This window comes from Petaurus breviceps, unplaced genomic scaffold (assembly GCF_028583685.1).
Source record: "Petaurus breviceps papuanus isolate PSGF00001 unplaced genomic scaffold, PetGlider_PUasm1.0 90897, whole genome shotgun sequence".
Lineage (NCBI taxonomy): Eukaryota > Metazoa > Chordata > Mammalia > Diprotodontia > Petauridae > Petaurus > Petaurus breviceps.
In genome coordinates, this window is record NW_027187374.1 from 2,903,868 (window position 1) to 2,925,502 (window position 21,635).

Genomic DNA, 21,635 nt, shown 5'->3' on the forward strand with positions numbered 1-21,635 from the left:
ATCTATCTATCTATCTATCTATCTATCTATCTATCTATCTATCTATCCATCTATTTTGCCTTTTGGAGGGCAATTGGGGTTAAGTAACTTGCCCAAAATTACAAGGCTAGTTTATTTTTGTGTGGGTGTTAAGTGTCTGAGGCCAGAACCGAACTTGAATCCTCCGACTCTGGGGCTGGGGCTCTTCCTCACTGCACCACCTAGCTGCCTTTTCCATTTATTTTCAATGCCTTTAACTCTTTAAAAATGAAGCAAAATGAAGCAACACCAAAGAATACTTGGCTATGCTTGACAATACGTACTTCATTCTTATAGAGCAAATCTATCATTATATATTTCTTATGCAAGCACTGAAAATGAACAATGAAATGCATAGGAGAAGAAAAACAGGCTGTATTATCTTTGGGAAGTCAAATAATTCTTTTAATAAACTTAAATATCTCCCTGGAACATCTCCTATCTCTTTTTGCTTTTTAAACTCCATGACTCTTATGGTGACAAGCAATGTTACAAGTTGAAAAGGGAAGGAGTTGGTCTTGGGGCCAGGAAGAATCAGGTTCAAGTCCTACCACTAAAAGGTACTAGCTGGTGACCTTAGGCAAGGGATTTCCCTCTTAGTGCTCTGGGCAATTCACTAAGACATTTGGGGGCAAGGTCAAATTGCTTATCTCTACTCTGGGAGCAAATTTCCACACTAGGATTTTCCTAAAATGATAACAATATAAAATGATAACATATACAACAAAAATATAAAATGATAACAATAACAACAACCACATCTAGCATTTATATAGTACTTTAAGGGCCTCCTAGCACCCATCATAACTGTAATTCTCTAGTGGGCCTATGAAAATATTTTGACTAATACTTTTTTGCATGCTAAAAACTATAACAAAATCTCTTCACATATATGTATATGTACACTTATAATATATATGTACATATTGTGTATCAGCACAATGTATTAGATCTATGTCAAAGTCATCATATTTTTCATAAAGTGAAAAAAATCTGAGACGAATTTGATATTTTTTCCATTATAAAATCATATACATTTGTAAACATTCATCTACCAAATGAGCTATAAAACAGAAATACCAAAGATAGGTCCTAACAGCCTGTTTCTAGTTCAGTCCTAGAAGCCTTTCCAACCTGATAGGACCTAGCTTATGCTAAGCCTATGCCTGTTGACATGGCTTTTAAGAAAGAACATAGCAGGGATGGCCAGGTGGCTCAGTGAGTAAGAGCGCTGGCCCTAGCATCAGGAGACCTGGGATCAGTTCTGGCCTCAGATACTTGGCACCCACACAAAATAACTGGCCGTGTAATCTTGAACAAGTTACTTAACCCCAAATGCTTTAAAAAAAAAAAGGGAAAAAAAGAAAGAACATAACATTACCTTGATGTTATCATTACTCATTAGAGCAGAAATTTAATGGACACATTATTTTAAAAATATCCAAGATGTCAGATGTGATTTCTATATGTTCTGGAAATAGTGACATAATTAAAAAGTAAAATTAAGAGTTAAAGGTTTGAAGAAAAGAGCTGTAGTTTTTTTTTACTGAATCATCATAGATGATTTTAGAGAAAAAACATAAAACAATGATTAAAAAAATACACATGTGCTAAAATGATTCCCTTGAAATAAAGAAAAAAATAACTCAGACCTTGGCCATTGATATTTATCTTTGGAACTGCACCTTTCATATCAGTAGCTAACACAGTAATCAAAGGTATAAGAAGAAGAGACAAATCCCTATAAAAGTATTACAACATTTAGAAATTAATTATTGGAAAATGTTAGATAAAATTATAAAGACAAAGTGGGGAAACAAGAGGAATAAAAATAATCGCAAAAATAGGAAACTAATGTTTCTTGAATTTTTCCTGTCGTGTTTGATGGGAAAGGTTTTTTGGGAGGCAAAATAAGGATTAATACAGTAAATGGAAATAAAGTTGTCTTATGTTGCCTTTTCTGGAGGAGGTCTCATGTTTGTATTTCAGGAGCTCAGCCAGAGCCTCATCTGACATCTGGCTTCTAAAACAAATACTGTTTGCTTCACAAACCACACATCACATTTTGCTATTCAGCAGTTGAAAGTCCTCACCATCCTCTTTGGTGCGAGTGAATATCTGTTCGCTTCTGACCCCATCTCCAGCTCTGGTAAATGCCAACACCTGAATGCTGTAGTTGGTGTATTTCTCTAGCCCATCTAGCTCCAGGGAAGGCTGTGTAGTAGTGACATTTTTAATCTCTCCCAGCTCTGGGGAAGAATAGAAACAAAACACAATCACACAGGCTATTGGTACTGTGAACACTATTTTTGCCCTCCTTTGTACTTACTGTCTAGTTGTGTAGAGAATATATCTACCTGTCACACACTTAAATTATATAGAAGTGGTAACACACATTCATTAGATAATGATGAGTGCCATGTAGCAATTTGGAAAAGAGAATTCACATACCAATTGCCTCAGAACACCTGGCAGAAAAATAGACTCAGATGGAATTGGTATTGCCACAATGCATTATTTCTTCATTTTAAAAGTAATTTTATGGGTATCTTTTTATGTTACTTTAATTCCTCTATTATATATCCTTGCTAACCACCCCAGAGAGCCATCTCATGTAATAAACTGTATTTTTTAAAGACATAGAATGAAAAAGAAGAGGAGAAATCCAGCATAACTGATCAATACTTCAAAAAAGTCTGAAAATATATTGAATGTTCAACTGTGGAACGCCCACCTCTGCAAAGAAGGAAGAGGGTATCTTCTTTGGAACTATGTATGTTCTTTATAACACACACACAGTTTTCTTTGCTGTGCTTTGTTTGTTCTTCATCACTCCATGTAGATATTTCCATGAATATTTGTATTCATCACATACATCTTTTTTATATGTAATATTTTATTTGCCCCCAATTACATGTTAAAACTATTTTACATCTATCATTTCTTATGGCATAATATTTCATGTACCATAGTTTGTTTAGACATTCACCAATCCAATTGATGGGCTGTAGTTGTCAATTCTTTGTTAATACGAGAAGTACTGCTATAAATATTTTGGTGTCCATGGGTACTTTCTACTTATGAGGTGCTTCCTTTGGTTAAGGCTTAGTAGTTGAATCAATAGGAGAAAGGGTATTGTTTTGGCCACTTTATTTGTTTAATTCTAAATTGTTTTCTAAAATGTTTACATTGATCCACAACTCCACCAACAATGCATCTCTGTCTATAACATTTCAAATAATACTTTAAGATTTGCAGTGTTTTACAGATGTCTTGTTCATACTCACAACAAACTTGGGAGGAAAATGCAATTATTATTTATATTTTACAGATGAGGAAACTGAGGCAGGAAGAAGTTGTAACTTGCCCAGGAATTTTCATGAACTGATGTGGAGCCAAGTAAGCAGAGCTAAGAAGCAATATACATGAGTATGGTAATGTAAACAGGAAGATCCACCAGAAAACAATCAAAAGTGAATGTTGCAAAATTATAAAGAATAATTTTGGTTCCAAAGAAGAAATCCTATTCCTTTGTAGAGGTGGGAGTACCATGAGTGTGATACACTGTATATGTTTTCAGATTTTTTCAATATATTGTTTTGTTTTGCTGATTTTTTCTCCTTATTCAAAATATTATTGTATGGCTTTTATTTTATATTGTATGGCTCTCTGGGAGAAGTAGAGAAAGGAAAATTTTGATAATGTAAAAAGATATTAATAAATTAAAAAACACTCAAAGGAAATCTAAACATGTATTGAAATATAGACATGAAAGAGAAGTGAGACTAGGAGTTTAACATTTTTAGTGCAAAAAAATAATAGGGGCTATGAAGCCTTTGATGTCATGATTCTCTAAATAGAATATTAGCAGTGTCTTACACATAGATACTTAAATGCTTATTGACTGATGTTTAATCTGACTTGGTCTACAAATTATGTGGGTTCTCTTTGTAACACCTTCTATTTCCTAGTCATATTCTCTTACCTCCATCCAAGAGATTGGCCCAGTATATCACTCTGAATCCTTGGAGAATTCCATTCAAGGCTTCTTTGGCAAGTGTTGACCAAGTTATAGATATGGTTTCTGGTGATGTAGCTATGGCTTGGACATTTTCTGGAGGGTAACTGGGCACTGAAATTTAAAAATGAAAAAAAAGAATGAATTATAGTCTAAAGATAAAGATAAAAATATTGTCATTCTCCAACAAAACACATATTCTCATGCCTTTATAAAATGGATTTTATGTTGTTTTCACACAAGTGCATACTTGATTGGTATTGTCTCTGTACTTCTTACCTACTTTATTTTTCAAAAGGTCATCCTTATTCTTATCAGTTGAAGTTAATTTAAGACTAATATATAAGACCTTAATTTCTGATCATTGTAATGTAGTATTTAATTTTAAAAGTATAATTAATTTATATTTTTATACTAACTTATATTTTATATGTAAATAATATATATACTTATGTTCCATATATTATTTATATAATAAATAAATATTATATTTATATTTTGTACTAATTTATGCTAAATAAATTAATTTAATTTAAAAAGTATTTAATTAAAAAAAGAAGACACTTCTTCAGGAAGCATAATTAAGGAATTGTGATAGTAATGGCAATTAAAGATTCCCCTGTATTGGCTTGGTTTTCAAATTGATTGTATTAAAACCCAGAGTTTGTTAATCCCACCTGTGGGATGGGCTTGTTGATGTGAAAAGAAAGTCCTGAAGTGGGAGGAGCTGGTGACGTAGATTTGGAGAGACAAGAGAGAGGCGGAAGTTCTTTTTGGAAGCAGCACCTCGTGGAGAGAGAGAGACTAAGAGATTGCTGGTGGCCGCTTTGAATTGCCCTGGACTTTTGAGACCTGCCCCCTGAGCTGCCAAGGACTGAGGAGACATGGCTGTTTTGCTGGTACTTTGTCTGTCTGTTTTGATGTTATTTTGCCAGATTTGTCCACTGGTGAAAGACTGTCCTGTTGAAGAAGTCCTGGAACCTGGCATTTGGTTAAGAAGGCCTGAGACTGTCCTGCAGACAGAGAGTGAATACTGTCCACTGGTGAGGGACAGTACTGTTGTTGCAGGGGTCTGGAGACTGTCCGGCAGACAGAATGAATACTGTCCACTGGTGAAGGACAGTGCTGTTGTTGCAGGGGTCTGGGAGCCTTTCTGTTGGTTCAGAAGCCCTGAAGAAGGATTTTCTTGTTGTATGTTTACAGAAATCCTGGGAGAGGGCTTTGCTAATGTGTTCAGGGGTTCTAGGACTGTTCTACAGACAGAGGATAAATTCATGAAGGGACTGGCAATGTATCTTATGGCCTTGCTAAGCCTTGTCTCCCCAGGAACTAAGATTGCTGAGAACTTGCCTCGTGTCAAGATGAAGAAAAGACCTCCATTTGGGTATTAAGTGCTGTGTTTAAACTTGATGTAACTCTGGGGTAGATTCAATTGTGATCCTAGGGGTGGGGAACTTTTGACCTTATTGTGCTCTGTGATTGACAAATGAAGGTACTTTACCTATGTTTGGAAAATAATCTCCATTTGAGAAGAGGGGTTTTGTGGTGGACCAAAAGAAGGTATAGCCTAGGGGTGGAGTAGTATTTAGAACAGGGACTTTGTAATTGATTGAATGATTGGAAAGTCCTGGGGTGGGGTAGTCCTTGGAGATTATTTAATCACACTTAGTAAATGCTGTATTTTGAATGATGTCATGTTTTGATCTTCTCTGTTCTTGGTTTGTCACTGAATAAAATAGAGAGCACCTATGCTGGTATTTTGAACCTGGGAAGTTGCCTTTGCTTGATATTACATTACAGGAATTCACACTTTTACCCTACCCCACCCCCCAAAATCCCAATAAAACCAACTTCATCCTCATATCTTCACATGCACTGTTGTTTTCTTTGCCTTCAGTTTGTATTTGTAATTTTTGTGGGAAGGAGATGGTAGGGGAAAATTAGTTGGGCAGTTAGGAATTTCACTAAGGTTCGGACTATTGGAGATACCTTAAAGATCTAGAATTATTTCCTCCTCCCCCCTATTAGAAGTAATCATCTTATTCTCCATATAATATTGTGTTTTTGGCATTAGTGCTTTATATTTTTCCAGAAAACATAGCAAATTATGTATTTAAACATGTACATTAGTAAAATAAGTCACTAGTAAAAATCCAAGTTGCATTAAGCATGCTTTATAGACCAGTGAAAATAAAAGAAAGGGAAGAAATTTTAATATCTTTATTAATAAAAAGTCCTTTTCTACAAATACTATTTCTGGTCATCTATGATATAAGAAGTCATTTTACCCCTCAAAATTAAGCATGCATTGTTATTTTTATACAGAGGTGATTGTATGCTAAAAATAACTATTTGTCTCCTTTACTATCAAATGCCCACTATTGATATTATTAGCTTGTACTGGTCATTTTGTTCTTTCAGTGCTGACGTAGCATGGCAGAGTGGATAGAGAACTAGCCTTCAAGCCAGGATTCAATTCCAGCCTCTGACACATACTGACTGTGTGATGGTAGACATTTAAATTCTCAGGCAACTTTCTAAGACTAAAAATTTCAGGAAAGGGTCCAATCTGCATTGGTAGAGAAAGTTTCCTCATCAGGTATCATCCCTAAAATTGTGAACTCAGAGTATAGCATTAACTATATGTTCCAGACACTCTTATTACATTTAAAAGGCTTACATAACATTTTAGTATCTTATATTCAAACTCTATTTTACTATTTATGATTTGATATCCCATCTATTAGCTAAATTAATATTTCCTGAACACCAGAAGGAGATGCATCTTGTGAGATTAAGTCTATGAGGTCTTAGAAAAATGAAGTAATCTTATTTTATAAAAGTTACTCAAAACCCTGTTTTAAAATGGACATGGAGTATTCTTAGAGCAGATTATTTTATTATCTTCTTGCTAACCACTTTCAGTAACAGGAAGAGACCCAGAACTTCCCTTGAGAAGACCCAAATCTTGTACTTTCATTGAAATAGAGCAACTCAAAGAGAGAAATAATTTTACCTTTGCAAACAAGTACTGTCAGATCTGTGACCAAATCACAATGTAACTCTGAGTGAAATAAGACACCTATCCAATTACATACTCATTTGTCAATAATATGGGGTTATTTTTCCTCCTGAGAAATCAATATAAACCCAGTAGGCATAAACATAGGAGAAAAACTAGACTGGTACTTAAAGAAAACAGTAATATAAGACAAAAAATACCTGTTGCTCTTTAGGGGAGAGAAATAAGAAACTTTAATACCAGCCTGCAATGAACAAACAACTAGAAGCACATACCATCCTCTAGGGTAGTGGTAATGATTTCCTGAGAAGAAGGTCCTGTTCCAGCCTGGTTGCATGCCTGTACCACAAGGCCATACTGAGTGAATTTATTTAGGTTGTCAAGAGTATAAATCTCACTGTCTCCAGTGGTATCAATGCTGATAATGTTGAACTGGAAGTTGCCACCTGTGCTATATTCCCGGTAACCTATCTGGTAGCCTCGAATGATGCCATTTTGCAAGTGTTTCTTTGGAGCCTGAATAGGAAAGAAAAGATAATACTCAAAATAGCTAGTGCTGAAATCAATACCAGTCTAGAACCTTGAGCCTTACAAAAGGAATGAAGGTGAAGTTGTAGCCGTCTCTACACCTCTATCACCTCTTTGGTGATAATCAGATTGCTAAATTATGCCTATGTACAGAGTTAAATAAACAGGAATGCTAATATTCTAGCACTAAGTTAAAAAAAAGATGATACTCCAAGAGCTATCTAGAACACTCTCTTAAACCTGTAGAAGGAATCGGGGGAATGAATGATAACTCAAGTTTTTGAAGGACTGTTTTATAGAATGAGAGTCAGTGTGGCAACAGTGCTTACCTTAGAGTTAGGAAGACCCAGATTCAAGTTCTACCTCTGAGACAAGCTCTTTATGACCAAGGTTAAGTCCATTAAAATCTCAATGCCTCAGGCAACTGGGAGTTTTGGTTGAATTATCATCAACATTTGTCTAAAGATTTTTCACACTGGCATTCCTCAATACAATAAAATCACAGGTCCAGACTGAGCTATTTCCCTATGTCTCAATCATGTAGACCTAAATTTAGACTAGTTTTTCTTCTTTTCCTAGGAGAATACTAGGAACAATGAGTGGCAGTTGCAGAGAGGTCAATTTCGGGTCAAGGTGATGAAAATTTTCCTAAAATTTACAGTTGTCCAAAAGTGCACTACTAACTACAGATGAATTGTTTCAGGACATAGAAAGATTCTCTCTCCCCAGAAGTCTTCAGGTAGAGACTGTACGTTTATTGGTCAAGGAGGTTTTAAAAGTTAGTCCTATGTTTTGAAAAGTTAGACTAGATGAACTCTGGGGCCTTTCCTTTCCAACAACTGATATAAGATCGTGTTACATTATACTAAATAAATATTTTCAAAAATACTGACATGCAAAAGTTTATATTCACAATGCCTGTAATAAAATAATTTGTTAAGAAAACTGAAAGAAAATACAACCTAAAATAAAAATTATTTTAGCACTTGTATTTAAGCATTTGTATAAAACAATGACTATGCTAATAGAAAATATTATTTGTCTATTCAGTCAACAGATGTACTATATATGAACTATGTCTCTAGAATCATCAAAGATACAGAAAAATCTTATTATTCTAATTTGGGGTATGAAACTAATTCTTAAAAAATAGAAGTTCAAAAATAGCAATATCTATGTTGCCTGATATGGTCAGAGAAAATATAATGAGGTTTGAGTTAGCCAAAGAGAATGAGTAGGATTTAGATAATCATAGGAGAGGAGGAAGGGAATTCAGACAGCATGGAGGAAATATTGAAATTTAATTGGTTAGGGAAAAACCCAAAAATAAGGGTTTCTGATTAATAAGGTCAAAGTATTGCACAAGTGGGATAGGTAGGTGGCACAGTGGATATCATGCCAGGTCTGGAGTCAGAAAGACTCATATTCATGAGTTCAAATCTAGCCTCAAATACTTTCTACCTGTGTGACCCAGGGCAAGTAACTTAACCCTGTTTTCCTTAGTTCCTCATCTGTAAAATGAGCTGAAAAAGAAAATGCCCAGAAAACCCCAAATGGGGTCATGAAAAGTTGGACATGACTGAAGAACAGTAACAACAAATTGCACAATTAGTACCATTAAGATTTGTTTTTTGCTTTTTGGAGGGCAGTTGGGGTTAAATGATTTGCCCAAGGTCACATGGCTAGTTTTTGTGTTAAGTGTCTGAGGCAGGATTTGAACTCAGATCCTCCTGACTGGCTGGTGCTCTATTCACTGTGCCACCTAGCTATACCTACCATTAAGATTTGAGGTCCCCCCTCACAACTCCCCTCCTAAAGCTGTTTATTCAACTAGTTATTCAACTAACTGAAACTGTGGATTCAATTTGGGCAGTTTAAGCATTTACAAATTTCTAATATGCAATCACTTAATAAAAATCATTTGCTCACTTTTTTATTGAGTTATCACACATATAATATTATGAGACAATCAAGGTATCTTTTTCTTAGGAGGTGAAAACACAGTCTGACTTTCAGAAGGACTGAAGATGTGATTCTTGTTTGCTTGCTTGTGTGATAATGAACAAAAATATGTGTCTCTTCATAAATTTTTCTTGGAATTCCCACATTTTCACCTATGCTACTGCTACAACATTACACATTTTGCTTTTAGATATTTAAAAGGCAGTTGCCTATTTTAAATTATCTGTGTTTTCACTGTCAGTGAAAATAATAATAAACATTTTCATATCATGGGCATTGATAGACACTGTAATGTATTCTAACCAACATGATACTGGGTACTGCATAATTCACTTCAACTTCAATTAATCAATGAAATAAACTCTAGGTTCTGGGGAATCTAAAAATACATATAACAAAGGTTCTGAGCTATAGTAAGAGTGGGGCAATTGGAGCTTTGTCCAGTGTACCAAATTCAAAGAATTCTGATATTAAAATATACTGATAATCCTTATAGTCTTTTAGGAAAATGATAGATTTTATTGCTTAGTTAACAAGTTAACAAAAGATGCTCTAGATGTCAAAGGCAAGGAGGGATAGAACAAGACCACAAGATATAGAGTAACCCAGATTGGAATATAGACTAGTTGAAGGGAAGTTGGGCAATTGGGTTGGAGTCAGATTGCAGAAGGTCTTAAATAATGCATGCATTTTTTGATAGATGAGTGAAATGATCATAGCAGTGCATTGGGAAGATTATTCCAGCAACAGTGTTCAGAATGGACTAGACAGTGGAGAGAGACTAGTTGCAAGAGGAACTGCTGAGAGGGGATTATCATAGATTAGATGAGATGAGTGCCATGACCAGAGTGGTTTAGGCGGGGGTAAAGAAGAGGTGTCCAAAACATATTAGAAAGGTAGAAAACATTGGAATACATAGTTAAATGAATATGTAGAGGGAGAGAATAAAGAATCAAAGGTGACTAAAATTTGAGCCTGAGAGACTTAGTGGAATCATTAACAAAGATAGAAAAGTTGTGCATGGACAGGGGTAGAAGGTGAGGTATTACCCTATTATCATGTCTAAGACTCAAAAGTTCTCTGCTACTTTTCATAATACTCTAATTACTAAAAAGAAAGATCTTGAATTAGGTTAGGATTTTTTTTTTGATAGAAGTAATAAGGGGAGAATATCTAATGTACATTTCAAGGCCACAAAATAAACCTGCAGTTTAAAATAAGCAGATTATGGGATTTAGAGTTGGAAGAAACCTTTGAAATTACATGGACCAATGATAATTGAGATAACTGGATTTAAGGTGCTGTTTCTTAGAACACAAATGAATAATGATATGTTTAGTCCTCACATCACATACATTTCAAATTGTCTTTCAAATTATATATCATTCATGTTTCAAAAAACTGTGCCTATTAAAATTTTAATGGTCATGTATATCTCAAATAAAAATATACTTTTTTGGAAACATCTGCATTTGAGAGGTAGAGTTGTGGTAAATGAAATTTTTTATATAAGAAAAAGTCAACTAATAAATTTCACACAGTTTAATTTCATGTACTTCTTCTTCCACAAACTGAAATAGAAAGTTTAGGCACTGCCAATATGCTAATTCTAATATTAATCTGTTAAAAAGTACAAATTACAATGAAGACAAATAATAATCAATTTCCAGAAATTAGAGAATTAAGCAGCTTTTAGTTACAGCATATGATTTTGGGAAGACAGGGGAATAAAATAAGTTCTATTCTCTGCCTTAGCAGTTAATTAGTATGATTTACTTATCTACAAGATTGCTTTTTACTGGAGAAGAAAATATGATGAATATATATTTGAGACAGTGCGGCACAGAGGAGTGATGAAAAAGAATACTGGATATGGAATTTGAGGATCTGGGCTCAAATGAAAGCTTTATATATGTGATCCTGGGAAACTCCCTGGGCCTCAATTTTCTTATGTAAAAAATGAAGGAGCCATACCAGATTTAAATTTGTATTATAAAGCAGCAATCATCAAAACTACTTGGTACTGGCTGAAGAATAGAGTAGTGAATCAGTGGGATAGATTAGGTACACAAAACACAGAAGTCCGACTATAGTAATCTACTGTTTGACAAACATAAAGACCCCATCTATTGGGATAATAACTCACTATTTGACAAATACTGCTGGGAAAACTGGAATATAGTATGGCAGAAACTGGGCATAGACCAATATCTTAAATATCTTTATTTTGTATACCAAAATAAAGTCCAAATGGGTGCATGATCTAGGTATAAAGGCTGATACTGTATGCAATCTGGGAGAGCAAGTAATAGTTTACCTGTCAGATTTATGGAGAAGGGAAGATTTTATGACCAAACAAGAGTTAGAGAGCATTATGAAATGCAAAATGAAAAGTTTCTGTATAAATAAAGCCAATGTAGCCAAGATTAAGAGGGAAGTAGAAAATTGGGAAAGAATTTTTACAACCAGTGTTTCTGATAAAGGCCTCATTTCTAAAATATACAGAGAACAGAGTCAAATTTTTAAGAATACAAATCATTCCCCAGTTGATAAATGGTCAAAGGATATGAACAGTTTTCAAAGGAAGAGATTTAAGATCTCTATGAGCATATTCAAAAATGCTCTAAATCACTATTGATTAGAGGAATGCAAATCAAAACAACTCTGAGGTATGACATTTCACCAGTCAGATTGGTTAAGATGACAAAACAGGAAAATGATAAATGCTGGAGATGATGTGGAAAAATTGGAACACTAATGCATTGTTAGTGGAGTTGTAAACTAATCCAAACATTCTGGAGAGCAATTTGGAACTATGCCCAAAGGACTATAAAAATACCCTTTGACTCACCTCTAGGGCTGTATCCCAAAGAGATCACACAAGTGGGAAAAGGACCCATATGTACAAAAATATTTATAGCAGCTTTTTTGTGGTGGCAAAGAATTGGAAATCAAGGGGATGTCCATCAATTGGGGAATGGCTAAGCAAGTTGTGGTATATGAATGTAATGGAATACTATTGTGCTATGAGAAATGAGGATCAGACAAACTAAAAATAACCTGGAGAGACTTATATAAACTGATGCTGAGTGAGGAGAGCAGGACCAGGAGAACTTTGTATGTAATTACAGACACATTGTATGTGTAATGACTAACTTTGATAGACTGGGCTCCTCTCAGCAATGCAAGGTTATAAGACAACTCCAAATGACTCATGATGGAAAGGGCTATCCACATCCAGAGAAAGAACTACAGAGTCTGGATGCAGATTGAAGCAAATTACTTGCTCTTGCTCTTGCGCTCTCTCTCTCTGTCTCTCTCTCTCTGTCTCTCTCTCTCTGTCTCTCTCTCTCTCTCTCTCTCTCTCTCTCTCTCTCTGTCTCTCTCTCTCTCTCTCTCTCTCTCTGTTTTGTTTTATTTCTTCTTTCTCACTGTTCACTCCATTGGTTATAATCCTTCTTTACAACTTGACTAATTTTTAGTGTGAAGGTATTTGTAAATCCTATATGTGATTGTATGCTGCCATGGGGGGTAGGGGGAAGCAGAGGGAGAAAAATTGCAACTTAAGTAATTGTAGAACTGAATGTTGTAAAGTAAATAAATAAATTTGGAAAAATGGAGGAACTGGATTTGACCTTCAATATCATCTCAATTCTAAATATGCCATCCTATGAATATGCATATGTGTATATACATATATTGACATAAGCATGTGCAAATCAATATGTATATCTATATCAATTTATAGAGAATTTCAATAGCTGAATGAAGATAGATAATTCAGGAACCTTAAATTAGATCACTTTGAAATCATGCTAAAAATTGTTGATATTTCTGTAGAGGAAAAACAAACAGAAACATATTTCTGATTATCCTTAATGAGTATTATAAAATCTTTCAACTCACAGAATTTCCCACAATCCCAAATATATTTACTAATCCATCTGAAGGTGGTAATGCCAAAGGGCTGCTACCTTGTATACTTTTGAAATGATCAATATTGATTCTGTATCTTTTTGAAAATTATCTTTTTCGTAGTTTATTGATTTTGGGCCTATAATTTGCTTGTCATGGATCTTTGTCTCTGAATTCAGTTCATAAATTCAATTGGATTGCAATGGGTTAATTTTGGAAACCTAATTCTCTTTGTTAAAACTGATCTTTTCTTGCTTCAAGGAATTTTGCTAACCTTGGGGGATATATGTGAACACATTGGAGTTGGATCTAGTATCTTTACATCATCAAGCTATCTAGCAATATCTTGCAAGTAGACTCAAAAAATGAATGCTTCTTAGTCATAGGGAAGAAGGAAGAGATTGTCGTTAGCCTCTATCATCAAATTTCCAACCAATCATGTTGTTTCCTGTGCCTCAGGTATGCCATGATGTCACCTACTCTATGCTGTTCTTTGTTCTGCATTCCCAAAATCTATTAAAGAAAAATGTCCTTTGCATTCAGAGTCTCAGGTTACTGAGGAAGTTAAGATCATTTTATTAGTAGATTTGTGCATTACCAATAAATTGATTTTGATCAGAACTTTTGTGCCTCATCATATGTTATTTTAATTGTCCATTACTTCTCTGCATTAGGACTAAGGATACAAAATGAGACATATACTTTTGGGACATGGCCAATGTAAGAATTTATGTTCCTTGATTATGTACATTTTATATGGGTTTTGTTTTTATTTTGGTTTTGGTTTTTAGTGGGAGGGAGAGTTGGAATGGAAGAAAGTAGATTTTTGTTTATTGGAGAAAGAAAATTAATTTGTAAATTAAAAGAAAAACTTTTGAGGGAAGAGTTAGAAGGATAATAAGTAGCTTTTGAGTGTTAAACCTTACCCCATACATGGAATCCTTAAAGTCACAAAAGGCCAAATAGAAATCAATGACTCCCTGAGACATCAAAAATATTTGAATAAAACAAAAGATTAAAAAAAACAGGCAGAAAGTATAAAATTGGATGTAAAAAAACAACTAAACTGGAGAACAAGTCAAGAGATAATTTAAGAATCATTGGACTTGAAAGAGGAATATTTACAAAATTATGAAATATCAAAATCTTTTACGTATTCCTCACTAATAAAAAGGCAATGAAGAATGGAGGGAACTTCTGGGTTGACTGATTTAAAAATAATATTAAATAGGGATACATCGTAAGTTTCCCAAATTAATATAGCAGTAAGGTAAGGATGCCCATGTTCTCCATTATTATTTTATATAGTTCTAGAAATGTTGGCAATAGGAAACAAGATTTAAAAAATGAAATTAAAGGCGTGAAGATGTAAGAAGAAAATAAAACCATCCTTCTTTGCCATTCATATGATAGTTTACTAAGAACTAATAGAGAAAGGATATTATTTGAGACAATAAGTTCAGCAAAGTTGCAATCTAAAAAAAATAAATTCCCCCAAATTGATATTATTTCTATATGATAATGAAAAAAACCCCAAAAGACAATAATAGAAAGAGAACTCACATTTGGAATAACTACAAAATTATTAAAATATTTGGGGTTCAATCACCAAAGCAGAAAATACTTGGATAGATTCAATTACAAAATGATCCTTAAATAAATAATTACTTAAATAATGAAGGAACATTCTGTAGTCATGGTTGGGTCTTGCCAAAATAATAAAAATGATAATACTACTCAAATTAATTTACCATTTAAAAGTTATGACAATGAAATTATCAAATGGTTATTTTAGATAACTTAATGAAATAATGACAAAATTCTTTTGGAGGAACAAAAGAACAAGGATAGTAAGGAAAATCAGAGGAGGAGGAGGAGAACAGCACAGTCATCAGAATCATTTGGTAATGGTAAAAAAAAATAGAAAGTGAAATCAGTGGAACAGAATAGACAAGGAGGATCAGAAACAATAGAACTCAATAACTCAGTATTCAAAAAAGCCAGAAAACATAAAATTATTTAGGAAAGAACTTCCTGTTTGAATAAAAATTTCTTTAAAAAACCTACAAAGCAGAAAGGCAGAAATTAGGGTTAGACCAACACCTTGCATATTCTGCAATAAATTCAAAATGGATATGTGACTTTATTATTAAAGATCATATCATTAAAAAATGAGAAGGTAGACAGGCAATGTGCCTTTCATAGATATAGGCAGGAGAATATATTCTTAACCAAATAAGGGATAAGGAGGATAGGGAATAATGTAGTGCCTTTTGTGTTCCAGGCACTTTTCTTAGCACTTTACAAATATCATCTTATTTGATCCTCACAAAAACCCCAGGAGATAGGTGCTATTATTATCCTCATGCTACAGATGAGGAAATTTAGGCAAAAAAAAAATTTAGGTGACTTGTCCAAGGTCACAAAGCTCATAAGTGTCGGAGGCCATATTTAACCTGAGGCTTTTCCTGCTTTATCTACTGAGCCATCTACCTACTGCTAAAAAATTAGAGAAAAGTCAATTCCCAAAGATAAATTAGATAACAATTATATAATACTAAAAATCTTCTGAGCAAATAAAATTTATATATCTAGGTAAGAAGAGAATTGATTGAATTGAAAAAAATGTATCATATTTCTCTGATCTGGTTTTGGTATCCAATATATAAAGACACACACACATTCTTTTGTATGTATGTATGCAAGTATGTATGTATACACGTTTGCATGGTGGATGAATCTGTGAATCAGGACAAATATTTTGTAAAACAATTTGGAATTATGTAAATAAAGTGACAAAAATATCCATACCCTGTGACCTTGTTATCCCACTGCTAGGTTCATACTCTCAGAAGAAAGCCCCCATACACATCAATATATTAATGGTAGCACTTTTTGCGGTAATAAAGTATTGAAAATAATGTGTACACTGATGGGTTAGAAAATGGCTGAAGAGATTATGGTACATGAATGTAATAGAATATTACTATGCTGTTAGAAATGACAAATATAATGACTACAGGGAAGAAGGGAAGATGTATATGAACTGATATAAAGTGAAGCAAGCAAAGTTAAGAAAATAATTTACACGACTGTATATTCACAGAGCAGTCAAAAGGGAATATTTAGAAATCACAAAGAAAAAGCATGACTCCAAAGAAGACATAGAACACATATTCAGTGTCTTCCTTTTCTGGGGTGGTAGGTCTGTGGGTGCAGAATATTATATATATTTTTAGACTTTTTAAAATCATATTTAAAAGTTTTCTGAATTCTTTCTCTTCTTCCTCTTTTTTAACTTTAAAATATTATTTATTATATAGGATATTTTTCTGTACTGGAAAGGATACTGGGAGAAATTTGGTGATGTGTAAAAATGAGACACCACAAAATTATTTTTTAAAAGAAAGGAAAATATACCAGAAAGGTTCAGAAGGTAACACAAAGAAGCAAGGCAATTGTGGAACTAACTGCTTAATTGAATATATACTTTAAAAAAATGCTCAATAAATGAGATTTTTTGTTTCATATATAATTCTCATTTTATGTCTTGATATAAGGAAACATTTATTTTCTTGACTTTTTTTCAAGGCCATAATTTTTTTAAATTGCAAAATAAATGTCAAAAAGAATATTAGGAATCTAGGAAAACCATGTTTTTTTTTAAGGTTTGGACATCCTACTTTATCATTAATCAAAGAAACAAAAATTCCCAGATCTATTAGAACCAGACATCAAAATAAAGATAGTAAGAACCTACCAATACCTGAAAGGAAAAGTCATAATTCAGAGCTCCTATGTCAACGAAATAATATGGCAAGTATCAAAACTAAACAATTCATTTACCAAGGAACATGAGCAACACACAAAGACACATAGCCTTTACTAAAAATGAGAGATCTTGGAATGTAATATTCTAAAAGGCAAAATATTTAAATTTACATTCAAAGATAACTCATTTAAAGTTACAGAAGGAAAAAAAATGTACCTTAAAGATTTTCAAGCATTTCTGATAAAAAAAAAAACTAGAGGTGAGTAGGAAATTTTAAATATGACCACAAGTCAAGAGAAACTGGGAAAGGCACATTTTTTGACCAATTAGCAGGATCTGATTAATGAAGCAGTGCTAACATTCTAATAGGGCAAGAACAAACAAATATCCCTTCAGAACCACAGTGTCTTCAAAGTATGTAAACCAATTAAATAAGCAAAATAGAGCAACTGGGTGCATTGGATGAAAAAGAAGGAAAATGGAAAATTTGGAAGTGAAGTGTGATGCACTGCTGGATTTATGAATAGATGCAACAATTCTGGAAAACAATTTGGAATTATACACAAAAAATTACTAAACAGTAGATGACTTTTGACTAAATTATATCACTGTTAGTCTTATACTCAAAGAGATCCAAGAAAGATAAAAATATCCTGTATTACATAAATATTTATAGTAGCTTTTATTGTGGTGGCAAAAAACACCCCAGAAAGATGCCCATCAATTAGTTACTGGCCTTTCTGAAGATTTTAAAAGGGGAAAGATATTGTAAGGAAAAAGGTATAAAAATCAAGAAGAATGATAAAATTTGTTAACTCTCATAATTGGGACTCATGAGAAGAAAAGTATACAAACATAGAGGAAAGAGTAAGGATGAGATGAGCCTCACTTACTTGCAACAGATTAAGGAGAGAAGAACACACAATTATAGAAAATGAAATTCAATAGGTGAAGGGGAATGGAGAAGGGAATTAAAGAGAGGACAATACCTTAGAGGGGATAGCTAAATGACCTTCTTGATCCTGATCAGTGGATTAAAATAAGTGAAATGCAAGATAGGTAAAGAACTAGAATATAAAAAGTGCACTTCAGAATGCCTCTCAGACAACTGGGTTAAACAAATTATGATATATGAATGCAATAACCATAAAAATTGTTGTTCTATAATAAATAATGAAAGAGGTGATTAGAAGAATCTTGAGTGGGCCAGAAAATTATGTAGTGCAGACTCACTCTGTGTCAGATGATTCTGGCCCATTTGTCCAATATAAGCATCACAGATACTGAGGCTCCTTAAGAGTCTACCCATTATGGAGAATCTTTAATAAATTTTGCTTTTCTTTGTCTGAGAGAAGGCTTGAGTTGAATTCATTTGGCAGGACCCAGTGTGTTGGTATTTTGGGGTCTTGCTCGCCCCTAACCTTAAGCCTCAACATTTTATGGTTCCCTGACTTCAATGGGTATTTATTTGGTTGTAGGCTATGTGTCATCTATTGGCCTTTGCTTGTAATCTTCATCTTCTGTAAAACTCCCCCCAAATTCCCATTTAATTTCTTATGTGACCCTTGATATAGCAAAACAGTGATGGAGAAAACCACAATGAAGAAGGGTTAATTGTATTCCATATTGAAAATGTTGAGTTTGAGTGATGGGGGGCATCCTGATATAATTATCCAATATATATATTGGTATATCTACTGATGATATGAGACTGGATATCAGGAGAGATATTAGGACTAATGATAGATATTGAGGTGGTTTGTTTAGGGAAGTCAGTTAAACTTATTGAAGTTAGAGAAAGAGTAGAGAATGGGAAATGGCTACTGTGTTGGATATTTGTATCAAGTCCATGTATATCTTGGATATCAGACCTTTAATAGAAAAAAATACAACAAAGTTCTCCTCTCCACCATCATCAATTAGCTGCTTCTGTTTTTTATTCTAGCAACATTGATTTTATCCACATAAAAACTTTTCTCATGAAATTTCCATGGGATTCACACAATATGATGGAGACTTTTCTGTAGCACAGACACATAATAAAATCATAACTAATCTTATATCCTCTTCTGATGCTACATTCCTCTGATAAGGCCTTTTTGTAACTTATCTCAAATAATTCTTCATTAAAAATATATTGCATACTACTTATGTCTTTTTATCATGTCCCTTTCTATAACCTGTCAGGTGACCCTCAGGTTTAATTATTTGGAGTTGAGGTATTTCATAACTCAAAGCCAAATAGTCACTCAAGAAAAATTTGGAAATTTTATAAAATAAATACAAAAATTAAAAAAAGAATCTTGAGTTGTAGGAATTGACACAGTGAAATTTTGGACAAATTTTGGAGGGGCTCCAGGTTGAGTTGTAAACTAGCCCAATCATTCTGAAAAAGAGTTTGGAACTAAGCTCTATAAGAAAGAAAACTTTGACTCAGTCATACAACTACTAGACAATTATCCCCAAAGATATCAAGGAAAAAAAAAGAAGTTTCCATACTGTGTGTACATATAAGTTTATATATATATAATCTTTAAAAGACATGAAATAAGAACTTTCTTATTGTGTTATTGTTTGAGATGTGGTGCTTTGAGGTCTTTTTCCTTACAAACTTTCATGTCATTTTCTTTGAGAATATTAAACTTTTTTTTTCCTTCAGATGAATTTTGTCATTTTTTTTTCTGACTCTATAAAGTAATTGTTTGGTAGCTCCATTGCTATGACATTGAATGTGTAAATTAATTTCAGTAGTGTTGTCATGTTCATGATATTGGCTTAACTTACTCATGAGTAATTAATGTGTTCCAATTTTGTTTGAGTAGGTAAAGATAAGTTACTAGAATATATAAAATATATATAAAGTACTAGAATATAAAAAGAGAACTTTCTGTCTTTATTTCCATAGAGTGTTTTATACTCGTACCTCTCCACCCCCACACATATACACATACATAAACATATGCATTCTTATGTTTATGTTGGTAGTTAGTTTCTTAAAAATATTTTAGACATTTTGTTATTTTAAATGCAATTGCTTTTCTTGCTGGGTTTTATTAGTAAAACTATACAAAAATATGAATGATTTCTATGGGTTTATATTATATATGTATGCATATATCATATGTACTAACTAAAATGCTTTATTTGTTATCTGAATGGAATGATCTGTAATTTATATTCATCACATATAAAGTTGGACCTTGCTTTTAGAGAGATACTAATTATCACAGTAAGTAAAGGTCCATTTATTCCTATGTTAGCTAGTAATTTTTAAACAAAAATTAGCATTGTATTTTTTTAAAAAGGCAAATCAAAGTTTTCTTTACATATTAATATAATCTTGTAATTTTGGTATTTCTTTTTATTAATATTTTCTCTTAAGTTGAGAGTTTTCCTGAATTTAAATAACCCTGCATTTTTCATAGAATCTAACCTGGTCATATTGTAGAACCTTTTAAATGTATTATAGCCTATCTGTTATTATTTTACTTAAACTTTTTACATCAATATTCACTGGAAATAGTGGTCTTCTTTCCTATACATATATGTATATGTGTGTATACACACATACATACATACATAAATATATATAAAATTGTTTTCCCTCTGTTTTGGTTTTCTAATGATTTAGATTTAAAGAGTATATTGGCATCATACAGGGAATTTGGTAGGATCTCTTTTCCTCTTCTTGGAAATACTTAGTATAATACTGCAGTTGGATATATTTTGAATATTATATAGAATGGTCCTGCAAATCCATGTAGTCCTTTTTTTTCCCTCATTTGTGTCTTTTACATTTTTTTTCTGAGATTGAACCATTTAATCTTTCTATTTTTTTTTGTTTTGTGAATCTGCACATTTTCTATTTTGTTCATCTATTTTATTAAAGTTTTTGGTTTTACTGCCCTATCATCAGACAAAGTATTTTTAAAGCAAATTCCCTTTATGTAGTTTCTTAATTCAATGTGAATTTTCTTTTCTTCAGTTTTGACACTCAAAAATTTACTTTTCTCTTTCTTTTTTAAATCAATTTTTTTTGTTTTAAAATTTTTATTTCCTTTTTTGATTTAAAAAAATTTCTATTTTGATGTTTATTTGAGCTCTTAAAATTTGTTGGTTTTCTAGGTGTTTTTAAAAATAGTTGCACTCATTGATTCTTTTCTTTCATCAATAAAAGTATTTAAAATTATAAGTTTTCCCCTAAGAAAGTTCTGGTTAAATCTCACAAATTCTGATATGGTGTTTCTTTGTTGTCATTAACTTTCAGGAATTATCTATTGCTTCTATGATTCTTCTTAAGGAAGAAGTTAGTCTCCAATTAACTTTTTGTTCTTCTTAAAAGCTTCATATTGAATAAAAATTTTATTGCAATTTAGTCAGTAAGGTTTCCTATGCTTGTT

General features: G+C 33.0%; 1 protein-coding gene across 1 annotated transcript in view; it reads right to left on the reverse strand.

Moving 5' to 3' along the window:
• DSCAM (DS cell adhesion molecule) overlaps positions 1-21,635 on the reverse strand; it is an 870,593-nt gene that overhangs the window by 145,265 nt on the left and 703,693 nt on the right. Inside the window, exons 17-19 of the mRNA XM_069074855.1 lie at positions 7,334-7,574; positions 4,004-4,150; positions 2,112-2,267 (exon numbers count right to left, since the gene is read on the reverse strand). Coding sequence (XP_068930956.1) covers positions 2,112-2,267; positions 4,004-4,150; positions 7,334-7,574 — 544 coding nt within the window. The remainder of the gene's footprint in view (positions 1-2,111; positions 2,268-4,003; positions 4,151-7,333; positions 7,575-21,635) is intronic.